General features: G+C 55.0%; 2 protein-coding genes across 5 annotated transcripts in view; one reads left to right on the top strand and one right to left on the bottom strand.

Moving 5' to 3' along the window:
• TBC1D16 (TBC1 domain family member 16) overlaps nt 1–7,919 on the bottom strand; it is a 74,411-nt gene extending 66,492 nt beyond the window's left edge. For 2 of the 4 annotated variants that reach the window (XM_048227088.2, XM_048227092.2), the window contains exon 1: nt 7,831–7,919. The gene's annotated coding sequence lies outside the window, so the exon portion shown is untranslated. Of the gene's footprint in view, nt 1–2,699; nt 6,882–7,830 lie in introns of those variants that run through there. The other 2 variants (XM_044378797.3, XM_057317923.1) reach the window with 2 other exon arrangements.
• A 1,006-nt stretch (nt 7,920–8,925) lies between these two features.
• Nucleotides 8,926–20,281, top strand: part of CCDC40 (coiled-coil domain containing 40) — a 42,319-nt gene continuing 30,963 nt past the window's right edge. The window contains 8 exon segments of the mRNA XM_048223038.2: nt 8,926–9,011; nt 10,449–10,509; nt 10,932–11,492; nt 15,755–15,899; nt 16,917–17,092; nt 17,895–17,980; nt 18,077–18,185; nt 18,187–18,295. Coding sequence (XP_048078995.1) covers nt 8,983–9,011; nt 10,449–10,509; nt 10,932–11,492; nt 15,755–15,899; nt 16,917–17,092; nt 17,895–17,980; nt 18,077–18,185; nt 18,187–18,295 — 1,276 coding nt within the window. The 5' untranslated portion in view covers nt 8,926–8,982.

The raw sequence follows: 20,281 nt of genomic DNA, 5'->3' as shown, positions 1-20,281 counted from the left end.
TGGCACGGAGCAGTGCCGAGGTGAAACAGGGAGAGGGGGACGGAGGGAGGCTGTCACCTGCAGGGCTGGTGGCAGCTGGCAGGAGGGGAAGGGGCCGCAGGGAAGGGGCCGGGCAGGCGGCACACAGGGAAGCTGGGTGGGAGGAGCAGAGCAGGGTAAAGAGGTTGCAGAAGCCCCAGGCTGGACAGGGACCTGCAGCACAAGGATGTGAACGCTGCCAATGCCACGGAACCGCACACTTCAAAATGGCCTGAGCGGGAACCGCACTGTGTATACTTTACAGTGATGAAAAACAGTAACAGCAGCGGACCTGGAGAGGGGTGCATACACATTCTGTACTTTCTGCTCTTTTTAATGTAAACCTAAAACCCTCTACAAAATAGAAATTAATTTAAAAAAAGAGGGTGGAGACCAGAGTGCATGCACCCAAAGAATCCAGGCGGAATGGACTCAGGCAGATGGAGGCAGGGGACAGGCAGGGAGCCAGAGGCAGGACGAGGGACAGCAGGGTGACAAAGGGAGCTCTGGTGTCCAGGCCGAGGGCCACTGCCAACAGCGATGCCAGGGCCTGGCGAGGACTGCACACCCTGACACACACCTTCCTAGTGTCCTTGAGTCTGCAAGATGCACGACCTTGAATGCTTCTCGCTCACAACCTGCAAAGCAGTTTAGGGCCATGACCTTAGGGACCTGGTGTCACATGGGGGCAAGAGGAGCCATGAGAACCACCCCTCCTGGTAGACCAGAAAGCTGTGTTCCAGAAAGCCTTCCTGGGTACAGAACTCTGAGCGAGGACAACGCCAGGTCCCATTCGGTGGGTCTGGGGTCTTTCTCAGGGCGGATGACTTATTCTCATACCTCGGACAGGGTTGGGGGGAGGGGCACAACCAGCACAACCTTCAAATGCCGTCAGCAGAGACCCTAAGACACACAGAATCAGCTAGCGCTCGAAAGGGAGCCGAGAGGAGCCTGCAGCCAGGAACAGCTCCGACTTCCCCTAGCAAGTTCTCGGAGTTAATTGGAATCAAAATAGCAGCCGAGATGCTCAGAGCACATTGTACCAATATTCCAGAGCCTCTCCCCAGATCCCGAGAGAGGGAGGTGGGTAGAGAGGCCGGTCAAGGTAGATCCTTGACGACAATAAAAACGTCATTTTCCTCCGATGCGTTCCTTTAACATTCCTCCTTTAAAACGGTTATGCCCACGTCAGCCTTGTGGATTTTAGGTGATAAGCTGTGTCCAGGACACCTGTGCAAAGTGCCCCTCGTGACTGACGTGCTACCAGACTGCCACCTTCGATAAAGTTCCACATGCTTTGCTTTTGCTGACGGAAAGGACAGCAGTGCCAGCCTGGCAGTCGGCACAAGGAGCCAGAGATGGAGTCAAGCCAAGATCTAGAATGAGCATCCGTTTGGGTGCAAAAATAAAAAAAAAACTAAAGATTTTAAAAGGTATAAAGTGAAAACACCAGTACTGGCGTGTAGCCATCTAACAGCTCCGGGCTGGTTGGTGTTGTCGCGACCGCTAGGTCGGGCCAGGTTTTTGCAAATAGGCTATTGCGTCATTCGAAAGGACAGAACAGCTTGGCCTCCCCTCCAAACACACACATGCTCAGAACACGGAGCTCCCTCTGCAGAAGGGCCTCCCTGCTCCCCGCGGCTCCTCCAGCACCTTTGAGAACTGCAAGTTCTCAGCCACCTGCGGCCTGCAGGGGAGGGAAACAGGACGCAGGAGAGGGGTTTGGGGGTGGCTGCAGGGTGGGGAGCCGGGAAGGGGGCAGGTGTTTATTTCACAGCCCTGTTTGGAACTGACTGCTGCTGGGTCGTGGCCGGGGGCGGGGGGGGGGGGCGGCGGCCCACCTCCACCAACGGCGCTCTCGCTCCTGGACGCCCCGGGAGCACCTGCCCCCGCCCGGGCCCGAGGCGGCCTCGTAGCTCAGTGAGGCACGCTGGTGCGGGGCTCTCCTCTGATATTTACGGGGGTGAAGCGGACACATCCATTACCCAAAATTCGTTCCCCAGGCGCCGGTGATTTATACCTGAGGAAAAGTGGTCCTGGGCAGAGACAGAGCCTAAGTCACTGAAAAGCCAGAAATGAACAAAACACGGATTAAGAAATGACTCCCTTTAGAAAAGACACAAGCTGCCCCTGTCCTTCAGAAAGCACTTCCGTCCACATGTGTTGGTTTCCCGTGGCTCCTGTAACAAACCACCACACATTCCGCAGCTGAAACAACACAAATAAATCAGCTCACAGCTCTGGATGCCAGGGGTCTGACCCGGGGCTCACCGGGCCCAAACCAAGGTGTCGGCCGGGCTGCGTTCCCTCTGCCGCCTCCGGGGAGAATCTGTTTTCCTGCCTTTTCCAGCCTCTAGAATCCACCTGCAGCCCTTGGCTCGTGGCCCTTCCTCCACCTTCAAAGCCGCTGCTGGCCATTCAGGTCCTCCCCCCATCACGTGGCCCTGACGCTGACTCTCTGCCCCCTTCTTCTGCTTTTAAGGACCCTGGGATGACACTGCTCCCACTGGATAATCCAGGACAATCTCTCTGTCTTGAGGGTGGCCGATGAGCAGCCTTAATGCCACATAACCTAACCGAGTCCCAGGATCCCAGGATTCAGACATGGACATCTTTGGGGACCATTCTGCTGCTGACCACACCATGGCAAAGACCCTGGAAAGGACAGATTTCTAACTCACCCACTGACTGTCAAATTCCCAGGCAGAGTGACCACCTTTTAGGCAATATGATTGGGACCCGGGCCTAGAGCCAGGAGAGAGGAGGACACGCGCCCGTGTGTCCCCGTGGGAGAAGCAAGATGGGTCAGAGGAAAGTGCACACTCACGCCAGGGCCGGCCCTTGGCGGCTTCCTCTGCCCAGAGCCTTGGTTTCCTGTCCTGGTATAAAGGGCCCCATCAACTGCCAAACAGAAAAACAAATAGGAGCAAAGGTACAAAGTTCTCTTCCGGAATCTTCCTAGGAAGAGCAAAGAAATGGGGCAGCCTGGAGCCACTCTAAGAGGCAGGAGCTTGACTTTTCCTGCTCGCTGCTCTGTGCTGTGCACCTGCCTTGGGCCCACCTGCCTCGGGTGCTGGGACGCAGCTGTCAGCAGGGCAAATGCGGTCCTGGCGCGTCCCAGGACTGCCGGATCCCGTGGACCGGAGGCTGGAGCCCACAGCCATCCTGACAGCCGCTCACTGCAGTGGGGGGAGGCGGAGGGAGCGGAGGGTCACTGGACACGTTAGGGAACGTGTGGTGGGACGAAGCCCACAGGTGATTGTCCCCCTGGCCTCGTCACCGGCAGGCTGCTCAGGAGCAGAAAGCCCGGGGCTCCGGCCACCTGCCATGTGGCTGGCAGAAACTGGTTCCCCTGCTTTGCTCTCCAAGCCGGATCAACACAGAGCACGGAACAGGAGACGCTATTTAAACAGGAGCCAGACACACGAAAACAAGGATCATTTTCCTCCCACACAACATCTGCTGCTCAGAGGAGACCCCGGCTCTCTCTACCTTCCCAGAACCACGCATGCGCCACGGTCCTTCCGGGAAGGCCCAGCCTTGCAGTTCAAAGGGCGATCGAAGCCCTGCAGGTAGACTGGCTCAGGAACCCGATCCTTGGGGTACACGATTTGGGGGAGTTTGGTCCTCCAAGGCTCATCGTGCAGACAAGACAGCTGTGCACTGACACGACCCGTCCCCTGTGCGGGGCTTCCCTTGGCGTTACAGGATGACTGTAGACGGAAAAGGTCTTCCCGCACATACATCACATTCAGAAGACTGTCACTCAAAAATAGGGTCGCTGTAGGCAGGGCCTCTGCATACAAGGGAGGACAAGACGATCAACTTGTATTTAAAATGCAGGAACGAAGTGTAGGGCACGAGCCGGGTGTAGAGGCTTGGACCAACGGCCACCGGGAAAGGACGTTTGAGAGGCCGTAAGGACAAGGCAGTCACGGAAACATGCGGGCGAGTTGGTGGCCAGCTTCGCTGTGACTTCCCTCTTTCGGCTGTCCAGCTGTCACTTCGATTATCACCTAGTCCCTGGAAAACCCCAAGGCCTCTGCCCCTCAAGCGGGACACCATCTGCTGTCTGTGCCCCCGACAGCAAACGCAAAACACTATTTTCTCCCCAAAGAGCCGAGGAAGTAGGGCCTGGGAGATGAGGCTATCTTAGAGCTGAGCCAGGATTGAGGAACAAGGAAGGACTGGACCCAAAAAGCAAGGAAACGTGCAAATCCAGTCCGGAAGCCACCAACCGACCCAACAGTGGGTTCGGTGCCCCTGACTGCTGTATCGTCCCTGTAAACTTCAATACAGAGAGCTGCGGTTCTCTGTCTGTGGAAAAGGAGAAGCGAACGCACCACAAAACAAAATCACCTGGGGGGTCGGGGGTGGGGGGATACTGACAGTATCCCTGAAAAGCAACACCGTTGATCTTGCTCAGGGGAAGGTTTTTAGTTACAGAAATTGAAAAGTGAAAGAATGTAAAATGACATCTGTTAGGTATGCCCTTTGCCCCGATTCCAGACCGACAGAGAACATAATAACCAATTAATCAGACTGTTGAATTGAGGGCCACTCATCGTGGCAAACCAGCACATAAAACAAAGTGTGCAGGCTGGTGTAGACACGGGCTCGGGCTGCACCCTGTTAAGGGGTTTCTACAGTGGCCGATCCCGGAAGAGCAGGGAAAAGACACGGTCACACCCGTGTACCCGCAGACAGGGGTCCCTACGGGTGACTCGTCACATACATCAACTTTAAGCACCTGGACAGATGGGCCACCCGAGGCTCGGCCAGAGAAGGCCTTGCCGTCCCGGCGGGATGACGCTTTGGGGACGTCATGCCTACGTTTCAAGCGGCCAGACCTTGCCCCTCCCCGAGGACGGCTGTGTTAGCTCAGAGGACACAGTAAAAGACACGCTTTGGATTGAGTATCACCAGACAGCTCACCGCCATAGATTCAGTAGAGACGCAAGACCCAGTGCCGAAGGACGCACAGGGGGTCCACAGCAGAAAACCCACCACCAGGCGCCTGGGCGGCTCCGTCAGTGAAGCGTCTGCCTTCGGCTCAGTTCACGATCCCAGGGTGCTGGGATCGAGTCCTGCGTCGGGCTCCCTGCTTGGCGGGAAGTCTGCTTCTCTCTCTGCCTCTCTCTCTCTGTCTCTCATGAATAAATACATAAAAACCTTTAAAACACACACACACCGCCACTGAAGTGAGAGGAAAAAGATCTCCTAGACTATTGCCCTGAACTTGGGGGGTGGGGAGACTGCAGCCTGTGCCCGGGGCTCAGTTCATAAGTATTGTACAAACACAATGTACATCAGTAACACCCACCTGGGCCCCAGCTGCTACAGCTGCTTCACTGTAGAGCTGCAAGCCCGTCCTCCCCACGCTGTCCTCCCCACGCTGTCCCACAGCATGAAACTATGTGGCTAATCTTACATGAGAGAAGATTCAGGCCCGTGAAAAAGTCGGGGTCCCTCACGGGGGGAGGAGGGGGCGGTGGACAAATTTCTACTTGAGATTTGTGCTGCCAGACAACCTGGTCGCCCCGGGCCCGGGAACAGCCTCGGGGACCCAGCGCCCTGAAAATTCACAAAGCGAAGAGCGTCAGTACTACCTAGCGGCGAATTCCACTGCCGCCCAGGTCAGCGGCCCGCCAGAGGACCCCACTCACAAGGAATTAAGGAGCAAAATCAAAATGTTCTCACCAATTTGCTAAATGTGAAAAATCCAAATGATGGATGGTCATTAACAAATTTTTAAAAAAGGAAACCGCTTGGTCCCTGCCAGGTACCGGGCACTTCGGACGATCGCTGCCTTTGAGGGAGGGGGACGGGTCTTCACTGCACAGACAGAGAGCTAAGGCACGGAGGAACGAGGTCGGCGCTGTGTACCAGGGTTGGGAGTTGAACCGGCAGTTTATTTTGGGGGCCTCGTTTTTAACCACTGCACGGAGCCACCCCAAGCCAGGGCAGAGAGCCGTGTGCAAGCAGGTAGGCTCCAGAAACCCAGTGGCTACCTTCTCAAATGCCTTTATACGAGGCCCGGGAGGCTCGTTCTGGACTAAAGAGAACGGATATTAGCAGCCAGTGGTGACATGGGATTAGTCCCCACTCCCTTACTGTTTTAAGAGTCATCAGGCGGAACCCTGTTATCTTGTCTGCAAGAAGAGGGGTCAGGAAGAGTGGTGCATTTGTGAATGGCAGGCGCCCCCTTACAAGGTAGGAGGCTGGGGCACAGCCGTTCCTGGGGCTGGAGCCCGAGAACTCCGGTTCCATCCTAGGTGCATGAACTTGGGGGAATTTACTTCTCTACGGCTCAGGGTGCCCATCTGTAAAATGGGGATAACTTCGGTCCTGACTTCATGGGCTTGATTTTAGGGTTAAGTGAATTCATGCGTAATAATCAGAAAGTAGGTACAGAGCAACCATCATCGCTGGAGAACTTAAAAATTCCACTGGTAAGAACTTTCTTCAGCCGTATTCTGAGATTCTGCTCACCATCAACACTCCGCAAGCCAACAAGTGCCACAGAAAACGTAACCGCGTTCAGCACACACTTGCCCCCCAGGCCCAACAATGGGCAGCTGTTCACGAATTCCCCAGTTACCACGGCAAGGCAACCCTACTTCAATATCCTTCCTTTGCAAAAGTTCTCACGGTTCTTCAAAGCCTTCAGTAGTCACTAATCAATTAATGTTAATATTTCTACCAGGGAATTTCTAAACCTCACAACACAGATTTTTAAAAGTTCTCTAATCAATTGATGGCAGACTGGGAACAGACTTCTGGGATCTGGCCTTTCTTCACCCACCCCTTGATAACAGGCTTCCTCGCACGGCCGTTTTGGAGAACTGTGCCTCTCGCTTCCTTCCAGATACAAGAACTGGGACCTTCCAATGGTAAAGAAAGATCAGTAAGACCAGCGGGGGGGGGGGGGGGGGGGGGGGGGGGGGGGGGGGGGGGGGGGGGGATGGGAGGGATGGGGGGAGACCAGCCCAGCTTCTCCTAGGAACTTGGTGGGGCAGGAAAACAAACTTCAGAGTAGGGGAGCGAGAACGTATTATGTCGTTTTCCATCTCCGAATAGAATCTGAACTAGATTGTGGCCAACATATGACACCAACTTCCGAGTGTGGGAATAACAGGATTTCAAGATTCACCGGCTTCTGCCAGGGTTCCTGAGGTTATATTTAGCAATCTTAAATTGCCTATTTTTTTGTTCTTTCTCCTTTTTTCTACTCTTTTTTCTTCCTCCCTTTCTTTCTTTTTTTAAGTAAAGAACAAGGGGGAAGAGCCCGGGCCTAAAGGAAGTGAGTTTCCTGACATGCGGTTCTTAAAGCCAGACCACCGACCCTAAGGCCCAGCAACGCTGAGAGCGCGCGCGCGGTTGGGCCGGGCAGCACACTTCGGGGGGCTGTGTCTGCAAACGGCGGCCCCCTCCAAGTTCTCCTTCGCGTGCTCTGACGATCCAGCCAGACAAAGACCGCAAGTTCTCCGGTCCATGGCTCCACACAGGCGGGGACGGAGTCTCCCCGAATTAGGTCCACTCCCGGCCCCGGGCGCCTGCACCCGCCGCGGAGGGGGTCCCCTGGGGGCTTCTGCGTGGTCCGGAGTGCTCCCACGCCGCCCCGCTCCTGCCCCGGCCCCGCGCCTCCTGGGGCTGCGGCCGGACCCCGGCCCCTCCCGGGCCCCGCCGCTGCAGGCCCAGCGCCCCGCGCGCGCCGCCACCCCGTCCCCGCTGAGGGGGCGCCGCCCACTCCCCAGCGGCCCCCTTGGACCCCCGCCCCCCGCGGCCCCCCGCCCGGGCCCCGATACCCACCCGGGTCCCGCAGCCGGGGCCGGATTCGCGCCGGCTCCCGGAGCCTCCGCCGCCGCAGCCGCTGCCGCCGCCGCCGCCGCCGCCGCCAGTGAGGCGCGGCGGGGCGGGGACGCGCGACGAGGCCCGGCCCCCGGCCCGCCCCCGGCCCAACCGGGCCCGCCCCGGCCAGCCCCGGTCCCAAACCCAGTCCCCGGGCCAACCCGGCCGCGGGCCCAGCCCGGACCCCAAGCCGGTCTCGGGCCTAACCCGGCCTCTGGTCCAACCGGGACCTCAACCCGGACCTGGACCCGGTCCTGGACCCGGACCCGGCACTGCCCAATCCGGCTCAACCCAGACCCCAACCCAGACCCCGCCTTCCCCCCAACCCCGCCCAGCCCGGACCCCAACCCGGTCCCGGGCCCAACCCGGCTCCCCGCCGAACCCACCTCCCCCACCCCTGGGTTCGCCCCAACACTGCTCCAGTCACCTTTCGCCCTGGGGACCCAAATCCCCTGCCCCGGGCCGTCCTAATTCCGGGTCCCAGGACTCTGCCCCCGATGCCAGCCCTGTCCTCCCCTCCCCGGCAGGGAAGGCAGGACCCCTGGCACGCTCCACGTGAGCGCTCGCTCGCCCTATTTGTCCTGCCCTCTCCATTTTTATTTTTCCTATTTGGGGGTAAGAAGGGATCTTCATCCACCAAAAAGCCACTGAGCAACCTTCTCCGCCAAGGATTCTTCGCGGCACCCCCGCGGAGGGGCCGCCGAGCCCTCCCAGGTCTGGAGATGGGTGGGCGGGCACCAGGCTGGGGCCCCCGGCCCCACCAAGGCGCAGTGCGCTCCGGAGCCCCTCGCACCCCCACCTCCGCCTGCCGCCTTCGGGGCCCGGAGCGGTCGCGCGTCCCGGGGTGCCCGGTGCAGTCCCTGGGGCATCGGAGTTGCCCGGCTGGACGCTCATGGACACGGTTGTCGCTTTACAGAACCTGAGCCGGGCGGGACAGAGCTGGGACTTCGAGACGGAGAAACTATGTTTATGTTTAATGTATTTACATATGTAGGTGCTCTGCGTTTCCAGCGCACACCGGTGGCACAAAGGCCGCGCCGCCGCGCCGCCCGCGCCAGCCCCGCGCGTGGTCCCCGCCCGCCGGATGTTGACGGCGTCGCCTAGCAACGGGAGATGGCGGAGCCGGGTGGCCAGGACGGCGGGTAAGCCGGGCGAGGGTCGCGGGTCTCGAAGCGGTCCCCACGCCTCCCCCTTGCCCGCACGTCCTCCCCCCCCCCCCCCCGAGCCTCTGCCCCGTCCATCCCCGTCCTCCTGGCCTTTCCCGCTTCCCCGGCCACCCCCAGCCCTGCGCGCCCCTTCTCGTCTCCCGTCCCTTTGTCAGCTCCCGCCTCCTCCCTCTCTCCCCTCGCTCCGGCCGCTCGGCTTCCGAAACCCCGGGGCTCGCTCTGCCCGCAGTAACCACGGCAACCACTATGCTTGGCCTTGCGCGCAGCGGCTAGTTACCATCCTTGTAAATAAAGCAGGAGAGCGGAGGCTGGTGGCAGGATTTTACCTGCCTGCCATCTCTCTGTGTGCGGAGTACCACCGAGGGGCTTCCTGACCGCGGGGACCCCCGACCCTTCCCCTGCCACCCCCAGGCCTCCAGGAGCGGGGGCGGGGCTGGGGACAGAAACTATTTTTAAAGAATTGGACCTTTTACCTTAGACGCTTCAGTAGTGTTTCCCTTTTTTTTTTTTTTAAAGATGGGTTTATATATAATGACATGGAAAGAAGTCCAGGTTACATTAAACGAAAAGACTAAACAGAAAACAGTGTGTACTCTAATCGTGTGTGTGTTTAAATGCATAGAAAAATATTTGCAAGAGTATACCCTTAAATCTCTTTTATTACTGGTAGTTATCTTGAGAACGGGAGGGAAAGTCACAGAGGATTTTCATTGCCTGTGTCACACATTTCTGTATTAGTTTGACTTTTTTTTTTAATGAGCCTGTATTTTTTTTTTAAGATTTTATTTATTTATTTGACAGAGATAGAGACAGCCAGCGAGAGAGGGAACACAAGCAGGGGGAGTGGGAGAGGAAGAAGCAGGCTCATAGCAGAGGAGCCTGATGTGAGGCTCGATCCCATAACGCTGGGATCACGCCCTGAGCCAAAGACAGACGCTTAACCGCTGTGCCACCCAGGCGCCCCGAGCCTGTATGTTTAATTAGAAAAAAATTTAAGACTGTAAATCGGACATTCGTGTACGATCTAAATCCTGGAGAAACCAACCACAAATCTAGAGTACCTGTCCCTTTTGTGCAGCTTTCTCTTACGCTGTATTTTCCCCCAGTTTTGCCCCAGATACAAGTATATTTAAGGTGACTTTTCTGTTGTAACGTACTTATGGTGTTCCCTGGATGTTTCCATAATTATTTTCCATTCATTCATGAACACTCTTCTGTGGCGTTCCCTCCCTCCTCGTGACAGGCGCGATCTCGTGCTGGGGTTGGTGACACACATGACAAAGTCATGGCCAACAGCCTAGAGGGGAGGCAATCAACAAGTAAATAAGAAGATAAACAGACGTCAGGAGGTGACCAACGCCAAGAAAAAGAACGCTGTTCTTTGAAACTGTTAAACCGTATTTCTACACCCAGGTCTCAGCTGGAAGGCGAATCAACTTCTGAAGAAGAGGCCCAGAGTAATGAAGGCGACACGGTAAAGCTCCCTGTGGGGTGGGCTGTGCCCGGCTTGTCTTTACTGGGAATTGAAGAGTTGGGAGCTGCTCAAGAGAACTGTTGGGCAATCCACACCTGGCACTAGAACAGACTCAGTCCCGTCGCAGAGAAACTCATTTTCCTTTCTCCCCATTCTTACGTGCTGGCGGCTAGTTGGGATGCCCTGCGTCCCCTCCTCAGATCACCCTGAGGTTTTCAGAACACAGGTTCTGTAACAAAGGACCCAAAAACTTATAAACACTGGAGAGAACAGGTAGAACTTGGGGCATACTCTCTCAGGGACGTGTAGGGGTGCGTGGAGGCAGTTTTCCCATCAATGTAATTACACAAGTAAGAGCAGAACTCCACAGGGGGCTTTGACTGTGTTTCCTGATTTTTTTTTTTCCTGCCGCAAATCTGCAGGTGTCCCCCACAGGGAAGACCAGTGACCAAAACACTGACGAGGCTGTTGGTGCTACAGAGTTTTCTGAAGAGGGAGTTGCGGCCTCTGGGGAAGTCATAACCGAAGGAGAAATCGAAATTGAGGGGGAAGTCGAAAATGATGGGGAAGTGGAAAGTGATGAAGAAGTGGAAATTGAGGGAGATGTGGAAACCGAGGGAGAAGTGGAAACTGAGGAAGAAGTGGAAACAGAAGAGGACTTTGAATTTGAAGGGGAGGAAGTCGAATTTGAATTTGAAGGGGAGTTGGAATCAGAAATGGAAGCTGCATCCCCTGAAGGGAATGTCAGTTCCATAGATCTGGCTTATTCAGAAGCCGGTGCTGGGGAGGTACCCCGAGAGGAAGTGGGCCCCACGGACCCGCGTGAGCATGTGAGGAGGGAAGGTGTTCCCGAAGACAGAGAAGCCCCCCGTCCATCGGAATCCAGAGATTTGGGGGACATCTCCACTCAGCCATCCCAGCAAGTAGTAGACTCTTCGGGGCAAATAGGCCAGGATGTTTCTGGACCCAGGGTTAGCGGACCGGTAAGTGGCCCTGGGGTGTCTACCGGATGAAAGTGTTTGACTGCTGATGTGGTTGCTCGCCCTATGTGAGCAACTCAGGGCACATTATAAAAACAAACTGCAATCCTTGTTAGAAATTTCTTAGCAAACTCAGGACCCACTTTTGAATGCCGAGAGTTTCTGGACCTCTCTTTGGTGTTCCCAAACCCAAGGCTGGGAACATTCAATGTAAGGGCATCCAGGTTTCCGGTCTCTGGAACTGCACCATCCAGTGAACCTTCCCGTGGTGAAGGAAATGTCCAACATGGTAGCCATCAGTACAAGGGGCTACAGAGACTTGAAATGTGGCCTGGGAGAGGAGGAACTGAATTTTTAATGAAGATATTAATTAAATTAAATTAAATTAAATTAAATTAAATTAAATTAAATTAAATTAATATAACCACCTGTTGCTAGTGGTTACCATACAGGACAACACAATTCAAGATAATAATGATTATAACGACAATAGTTATGATCTTACAATTTTATTTTTTTTACTTTTAAACAAGCATGGGCTTATAGAAAAGTTGGAGTATGATTAGAAGAACTTGTTATTTTTTTAAGCCTTGGAGAGTAAGTCAATGATCGGATGGGCCATTGCCTCCAAATGCTTCTGTGCGTGTTTTCCACAAACAACCGAAACGTAACTATCAAAATCCGGAAATTTCACTACATTACCAAATAATCCTCAGGACTCATTCACCAAGTGTCTCAATGACACCTTTTATAGCGGAGGTACGGTTCCAAATCACATGTTGCCTTTGGCTGTCCCATCTCTCGGGTCTTAATCCTTCCTTGACTTTAATGACCTTGGCACGTCTAAAAATCACCAGCCAGCCACCCTTAAAATGCCTTCAGATTGGATTTGCCTGGTTTTCCTTTTTTTTTTTTAAAGATTTTATTTATTTATTTGACAGAGATAGAGACAGCCAGCGAGAGAGGGAACACAAGCAGGGGGAGTGGGAGAGGAAGAAGCAGGCTCCCAGCAGAGGAGCCTGATGTGGGGCTAGATCCCATAACGCCGGGATCACGCCCTGAGCCGAAGGCAGACGCTTATGCCTGGTTTTCCTCTTGATGCGATCTGGGTTATGATCCCTTGGAAAGGGGTCACAGAGCGAGGCTGGTTCTTCTTATGTCCTATGAGGTGGCACATTAATTGTACTTCGTCCCATTACCAGTGGTGTAGCTGTGGGCCCCTTGATGAAAACGCTCCGGGCTTCTCCACTGGGAAGTTACCCTTCACCCCTTTGCATTCAAGAAAAATGGTGTGGGAAGGTGCTCTTTTTGTTTACGATAGGAAAAGTGAGTATTTCAAATGAAGAAAAGAAATCACAGCAGATTACCACCATATTGTTAGGAGTTCATCTTTCTCTCAGCAGGGTGTTTAGGCCCAATTTTTGTCAGATTTATCCCTAACCACTTTACCTTCTTGATGCTATTGGAAACGGCTTCCAAATGTCTGCTGCTCTATTGTATACAGAGCCGTACTGTATACAGAAATACAACTGATTTTTGTATATTGGTCTTATATTCAGCAACACTGCTAAACACCCTTGTTCTAGTAGCTCTTTTTTTTTTTTTTAGAATCATAGGATTTTTCATAAAGAAAAGATCATGTTCTCCGTGAATAAAGGTGGTTTAACTTCTTCCTTTCCAATCCAGATGCCCTTTATATCTTTTCCTTGACTTCTTACACTGGCTAGAACTTCCAGTACAACGTTGAACAGACATTGTCCCCAGTTTGGCCAGTGAGGGCCCATTCAAATTGGCCTTTGTGTCCTTCTGACGCCCCCGGGGTCATTCTGTGTTTTACCATCCCTCATTCTTGGAGCACATTCTTGTTCTCTCTGGCACAAACTGCCCGGCCCTAGAATCCGACATTTCTCCAGGAGCCTGGTTTCTTCTCATGGAAAATAAAATGTAGAAGTCATGATTTGGACACTAGGTAATCTCACCGCCACTAGGATGTCACTGTCCCCAGGCTCTCTCAGTATCATACACACACAGACACAGCTCATACCAACCCCTCTCTAACACAGCTCACCACTGAGTGGGTTCCTCTCAGTGTCCTCCCCTTCCATATTCCCAAGTCCTTCTTCCAGCAATGAGAAGGCTAGTCCCGATTCTCCCTAACGTGTTTATTAATTTGATCAGTCCCCCGGATGTAACCGTCACTGCATTTCTCCACCCCCAAGTGGACTCTCCTCACCCCACCTGAACCCGGACGCCCCCACATTGGGCTGCCCTGGTCACTCTCGTCACTGTTGGGCCAACCCCACCCACGCCAGCCCCCAAATATTTGGGCTCCGACTCTGTGCCAGGCTGTCCTCTGTGGGGACTCTTGTCACCAGGGCCAGGCCTGTCACCTGTGCTGTGAGGACTCCCCACCGGGACAGCCTCTGAAGCCTGTGCTCCTCACCCGCCCCCCGTTAGGCCAGCGCCCCCTGCTGGCTGCGGGTTTGAGTTGTTCCGGCCAGGAAGTGAGGAGCAGAGTTACATTCCTGCATCTTCCACTCTGGTCTGGACGTGCCTAGGCCTTTGACGGTCCATCTCAGTGACTCTGACAACAACCCCGTGGGTGGGAACTATTATTACCCCACTGTGCAGACGAGGACACAGTAGGCGGACTTCCCGGCCCAGAGTCAGGCCGCTCTGGTGGTTGCTCTTGCTCCAAAGCCACCATTCTGAGCCACAAAGCCACGATCCCGCCCCATCTGGTGACCTCTAAAGAGCTGATAACTTTGGAGAGTAACACGATTTGACGCTTGCTAACTAAGCGTAAAAACGACTGTCCTCGCCTTGCAAGATGTCCAGGAGCTTCGACGTGTAGCCTACGTATTCAGCTATAAACCCAGTTTCTGTGCTGGGGTCTCATTTCGAGAAAACTCACGGGAAAACGGTGTAAAGTGTGATCCTCCAGGACCGCAGAGACAAACCTGGGAGAGAGCCCTACTTGCCCTCCCCCGGCCGGTGCTCAGTCTGTAGAACGAGCAGGAACTGCAGAGCGGGAGCTGCTTTCTGTCTCGGCTGTGGGTGCTTCATGACTGCTTAGGAGAAGCCCTTTCCGGACACCCCGAGGTGGGCTTTGGACTCTGGGCCGCCATTACTCTCACTATGGTTCTGGCCGCCTCGGAGATGCTTTCTAGAATCAGCATCCTCTGAGGAAGTGTTAGGAAGAGCACGAGCTGGGGGCCGAGGCATCTGGACTCTGAGCCTGCCCTTGACCTCAGGCAAGGCCCTCAGCCTCCGGGAGGCCGCTTCCCCTCAGAGGGCGGAGGTGACCCGTACCTGCCGCGGAGTGTTGCGCAGGGCCGTGGTTAGCAACACGCGCCAGATTGTTGTCAACAGTGCCTTGTCAGCGGTAATAACTGCAACTATTGCAATCGCGAGTCTCTTTTAAAGCTAAAACAGAGCCAGGCATTTTTAACAAGAGAAGATATGTCCTTATGAAAATGTCCCTAAAGTAGGGGCGCCTGGATGACTCAGTCGGTGAAGCGTCTGACTCTTGATCTCGGCTCAGGTCTTGTTCTCAGGGTCGTGAGTTCAGGCCCTGCACTGGGCTCCACACCGGGTGTGGAGTCTACTTAAAAAACAGAACAACAGCAACAACAAAAGCCTAAAACATCCCTGAATTGGAATCTGTTGAAAAAAGAGAAGTAGAAACAGCCCTTTTGGGAGACTGTCGCTGGGGCCCAGGCGTTCCAGCATCCTTTCATAAAGAGGATGCTCAGAGGTGTTGCTTACCATCCTTAGGGAGATCAGCGTTGGGAGTAAAGAGCCCCACGTAGGACACACAGCCGTGCCTCAGCATTGACACTTTACTGATGTAGACGGGGAGAGATCATTCCCGAATTCCCCGTGGGGCGGGGGGCGGGTAGGTGTTTTCTGTTTTGTAAAAGCCAAATAATCTCTATATCCAAATTGGTTAAGATTTTATTTATTTATGTATTTATTTGACAGACAGAGCAAGTGCACGAGCAGGGGGAGCAGCAGAGGGAGAGGGAGAAGCAGACTTCCCTCGGAGCAGGGAGCCTGATGCGGGCCTCGATCCCGGGACCCCGGGATCATGACCTGAGTTGAAGGCAGACGCTCACCGACTCAGCCCCCCAGGCGCCCCCCAGATGGTTTTCTATTGCTTCAGCAATTACATTGAGTTTTGAACACTGCACTAGACCAAATCAAAGAACTTTTCGGTCCTGATTAAGGCCTTACTGATTTAGGTTTGGCTGTTCTTGCTCTAGCGAAAGTCCCACGAAGGGCTCCCGCAGGAAGTCTTTCCTCTGGGGGCACGACACCACCTCCGACTGAGTCAGGAGAGCAGCACCACCTCCTTGGACTTCGACGAGTTGCTCTTGAGCGCGGGGGAGCCCCTCCTACAGGCGCCAGGTACCGCGGCACACGCCGGGTTGTCCCGCCCATGGGATGAGCCCTTCACATCCCTCGGTGTGAGGGGTACCACTCACTCACCATCTGTTACCTGGTGTCCCATTCAGCTGGGAGCTGAAAGATAGAAATGTTATTAACAGGTGGGGATAATATTTATGGAGCATTCTCTCTGTTGTATCTCACTTAATCCTTTTAGTAACCCAATGAGGTAGGAACCATTCTCCCATCTTACAAAGACCCTGAGAGTCATTTAGTGACCTACCCCAGTACGTGGCAGAACCAGACCTTGACTGAGAGATCCGATAACGTCCCAAACCACAGCCCCTCACCGCCGCCCCTCATGGCCTCCTGGCCTCAGAGAGGGGCTTGGGAACAACACCCGTAAGCACGCACGTTTGCCGGGTCTCCAAGGTCGCTCGGCACACCCTGTCCCGTGTCCCAGTGTCGTGGATGTGGGAAAGCAGACGGGATATTTCTTATTCCTTATGACACACGTGCATGGATGGTCCGACCAACAAAGCTTCGCATCACTCACCAGTGACGTGAAGACAGCACACACCTGAACGAGTTAAAAACAGACCAGGCTCTCCCCAGCTCAGGCGGAAAGGAAAGCTGGAACTAGAGCCTCACTGACACCGCTTTTCAATCTTGTCAGCTGCTCCCCATTCGATCAAAACAAAACCAAGAGCAGCCAAGGTCGTCCATCAGTAAGAAGGCACTTTCCTATTCACTACTTATGCCTAGAAAAGTATCTACAAAATATATTTCCTTCTTGGAATATATTAAAGGTAATATACGTTACCTTTAAAATGCGATCCTTTCTATGGAAGTGTTGAATCAATGAGTAGACAGAAGATTCAGGAACAGAAGACACTGTAAGTAGCCCATAGGATGCCTTTTCTTTCTCTCTTCCATCGTGTTGCATGAGGTTGGAAATCAGCCTCACCTGAGAGCCCCTGCAAAATGGCCTCATTAGCCAATGTATTGACCCCTCAATAATGCTTGCTATGCCCCCAGGTGTCCCCCCAGAGGAGCCCCACGCGCAGCTCAGGGGAGGAGCCGCGCCCACCTTCCTGGACCGGATCCAGCGGCTGAGCATTGCCGAAGAAGGGACTGTCGAGAGAGTGGAGTCGGAGGGGAGTGACGAGGCGGAGGAAGACAGACACCAGCTGGTGGTTCTGGACCCCGACCACGTAAGCTCGTGCTCCCGGGTCTTGCTGGTGGCCTGACAGGGAGAGCGATCGGAGGTGCCCCTCACCTGCTCTTGAGCTCACCTCTGCCCCGCGCCCTGCCCCCAGCGCCACGCCGCCCCTCACCCACTCGGCAAAACTGCTCTGTGAAGTGTCTTCTCCTTTCTGTTCGTTGGCCCGGAGTCACCAAACCTCAACCTTGGCACTGCCAGCTTTGGGACCCAGTCACTCTCTGGGGTGGGGCTGCCCTGGGCACACCTCTGGCTCCACCCGCTAGATGCCAGGAGCACCCCTGCCCCTTAGCGGTGAAGTCAGAACCATCTCCAGACATTCTGGATGCTGGGTGGGGACCCAGTCACCCCCATTCAGAGCCGCCGCTTTGAGCACACCTAGCAGGTTATGAATTCCCGCGCCCCACACCCCGCCAAGCGGGGAAGGCAAATCCTGATTGGATGAGCCCCTGTGGAAAGCCGCAGTTCTCCCCGCAGGAAAGATTGTCGGTTGCTCTGGGAAAAGAGGCTCAGGGCTCAGTCGGTGCTGGCATCACCCCCTCATCCCCCTGGGGAAAACCAAGACCACCGCTCCAGCTCACTCTGTCATGTGGCCAAAATAGGCACTCAGGTCTTCAGTGCCCAGCAGGGGACCATGGGTGCCCCTAGTCTGGCTGCCGGGGCAAGTCCTGGGCAGAAGCAGGGAGCACCCCTCGTGGAAGTCCTTTCTGTGCCTGCAGGGAGAGCTCTGGCGACTTAGGCTACACCGAGCCTGGGGCAGGAGGGTAACCAGGCCTGCTTTTCCGTTGTTTCAGCCCCTGATGGTCAGGTTCCAGGCCGCCCTGAAGAACTATCTTAACCGGCAGATAGAGAAGCTGAATCTGGAGCTTCAGGAGCTGGTGCGTATTGACTGGTCCCGCCTCCCCCGCCGCCGGCCTGTGCGCCTCCGCCGCGCTGTGCGCCTCCACCGGTGACCCGGTTTCTCTCTGCCGCAGAGCGTGGCCACCAAGCAAAGCCGAGTCCAGCGGCAGGAGCTGGGCGTGGATCTCTATGGGGTCCAGCAGCACCTGGCCCGCCTGCAGATGCAGCTGGAGAAGAACCACGACCCTCTACTCAGTCACCGCGTGCGCCAGGCGGCAGAAAGAGGAGGAGCTGCAGAGCGTGCGTCTGCTCTACACCCAGACCTGCGAGGCCGCCAACAACGAGCGCAAAAAGCGTAAGACTGGGGGTCCCCGTGCGCCATGGTGACCCGCACCCCCAAGTGCCCCTCGTGACCCAGTGGGGTGTCCCCCGCGTGCTGTCAGCCCCCACGGGGAGGTCCCACACACCAGCTTATCCCCGAAAGGCATCCCTGCATGCCATCTCAGGGCATCGAGAAGAGCACGATGTGGTCGTGTACTCGGGGGGTTCCAGCCTTTTAGGGAGAGAAGGTGTCCGTGTCTTAAAAGGCACCTGATTGGGCCAAGCAGCAAACAAGGAAAGTGGACAGAGTCAAAAGCAGAAAAGGTTTGAGGGCTGCCAGGGGTGGGCAGGGTTTAAATAAACGGGAACATACGAGCGAGGTCAGTCCCAGGCACAACAGCTTGCACAAGCCAGGCCCGTTGCCCAGGGGATGGTGGTGGCCCGGCTGTGCGGCGGATGCCGGAGACACCTGGAGGCTGCAGACCCCATGAGGCATAGGGCTCGTCCTGGTAAAACAGCCTCTCCCGCCCCCGCACAGGGCCAGGCCCTCAGCCGCTGTGAACCCCCGCTCTGCTCACTCTGCTGTGATTACTTCAGTCTGTGGGTTTTTCTTCCCAAGTTTGTTTATCAGCTGTGTGTGATTACCACATGGGGGAAAACAACTACACAGATCCGGAAGAAAACAGAGCCACACGGACACCCCAACCGTGGCTACAAAGAAACATTTTCAGGCCCTGAGAAATGCAGAGATTTCTGGATTGACAAGAGTCGGGTTTACCAAGCACCTTTACCAAGCACCCTCCCCGATTCCACCAAATTAACGGAAAATACCAAAAAGAGAAGAACGTGACATTTGTGCAAAAACAATAAAGAGTCGCATGCTCCGGGTGGGGCAGAATTTAGACTGACCTGAAAGAGGACACAGGCCCCCCCCACTCCACACCAGCGCCCCTCAGCGGAGGCTCAAAGTGTGCCCGGGCGTCTGGAGAGATGCAGATGTCTTCTTGGACTTTGTGTCCTTTCTGGAGGTCACCAGGACAGAGGAACAGAAGCTGATCGACCAAGCGAGGAAACATTACCCTTTCTCCCTTTCAAGCACTGGGAATTTGGGGCTGCCGCCGTCCTGAAGCGTGGGCTTTGCCACTGGAGAATGTCCACGAGTGCACGCTTCGCCTGGGAGGGAGGCACTGAAACTTCCCATCAGAGTGTGAGTGCTCGGCAGCACCCCCAGCTTCCAGGGGACGGGGCTGGACAGACAGAGTGGACGCGTCCACGGGCACGGGCCTGACGCCAAAAGCAGAAGAGAGCGCGAGATTGTAGAGGGTGTCACATCAGTAAAACAAGAGCAAAGTGTTAGGAAAAAGGGTCCTTGGAATTAAAAATATAACCATCCTCCAAAACGAGCAAAAGAAAAGTCACTAAACAGACAAAGTGATCCTGCCGAAGATGGAGCTTGCAAACCAAAAGGCCAGTTTGAGGAATTCTTCCCCGAACTCAGATCGAAAACCCAAAGTGGTAGATATTTTGAGAAGGAGATACAAGACGTGGGTGTGCGATCTGGGACCGTGGACACCCACCAGACGGAAGCTCCGGGAGGTCAGGGCCTCTGACGGGCGACGTCAGAGGAGAACATCTGCACGAGTTCAGCAAAGGTGAGTCTTTGAGTATAAAGGCCCCGGAGGGCCCAGCTGGGAAACACTGTGCCTAGACACAGCTGGTGGAATTTTTAAATTCCAAAGCTAAAGGAAAAAAGTGCCGTCGGCTTCCAGGCCGGACAGAATCAGACTCCGGCGGGCAGAGAGCACCCGCTGCCCCTGGCAGGAGCCCAGGGAGACTCAGTCACCCGGGCCCACAGCCCCGTTCAGCTGTTCTGCCAAGGGTCGGGATCTTTCGTTTCTTGCCTTGTTTTTTTGTTTTCTTTTGTTTTTGTTTTCTTAAGTCTTCCCAGTTATCCTAATGTGCCATCGGGGCTGAGAATCACAAGTCTTGAACATAAATGACAGGGTAGCGATGCTCGGAA

This window comes from Ursus arctos, unplaced genomic scaffold (genome assembly GCF_023065955.2).
Source record: "Ursus arctos isolate Adak ecotype North America unplaced genomic scaffold, UrsArc2.0 scaffold_24, whole genome shotgun sequence".
Classification (NCBI taxonomy): Eukaryota; Metazoa; Chordata; class Mammalia; order Carnivora; family Ursidae; genus Ursus; species Ursus arctos.
The sequence above is the reverse complement of the archived record's forward strand: the minus strand, read 5'-3'. Positions and strand labels throughout refer to the sequence as shown.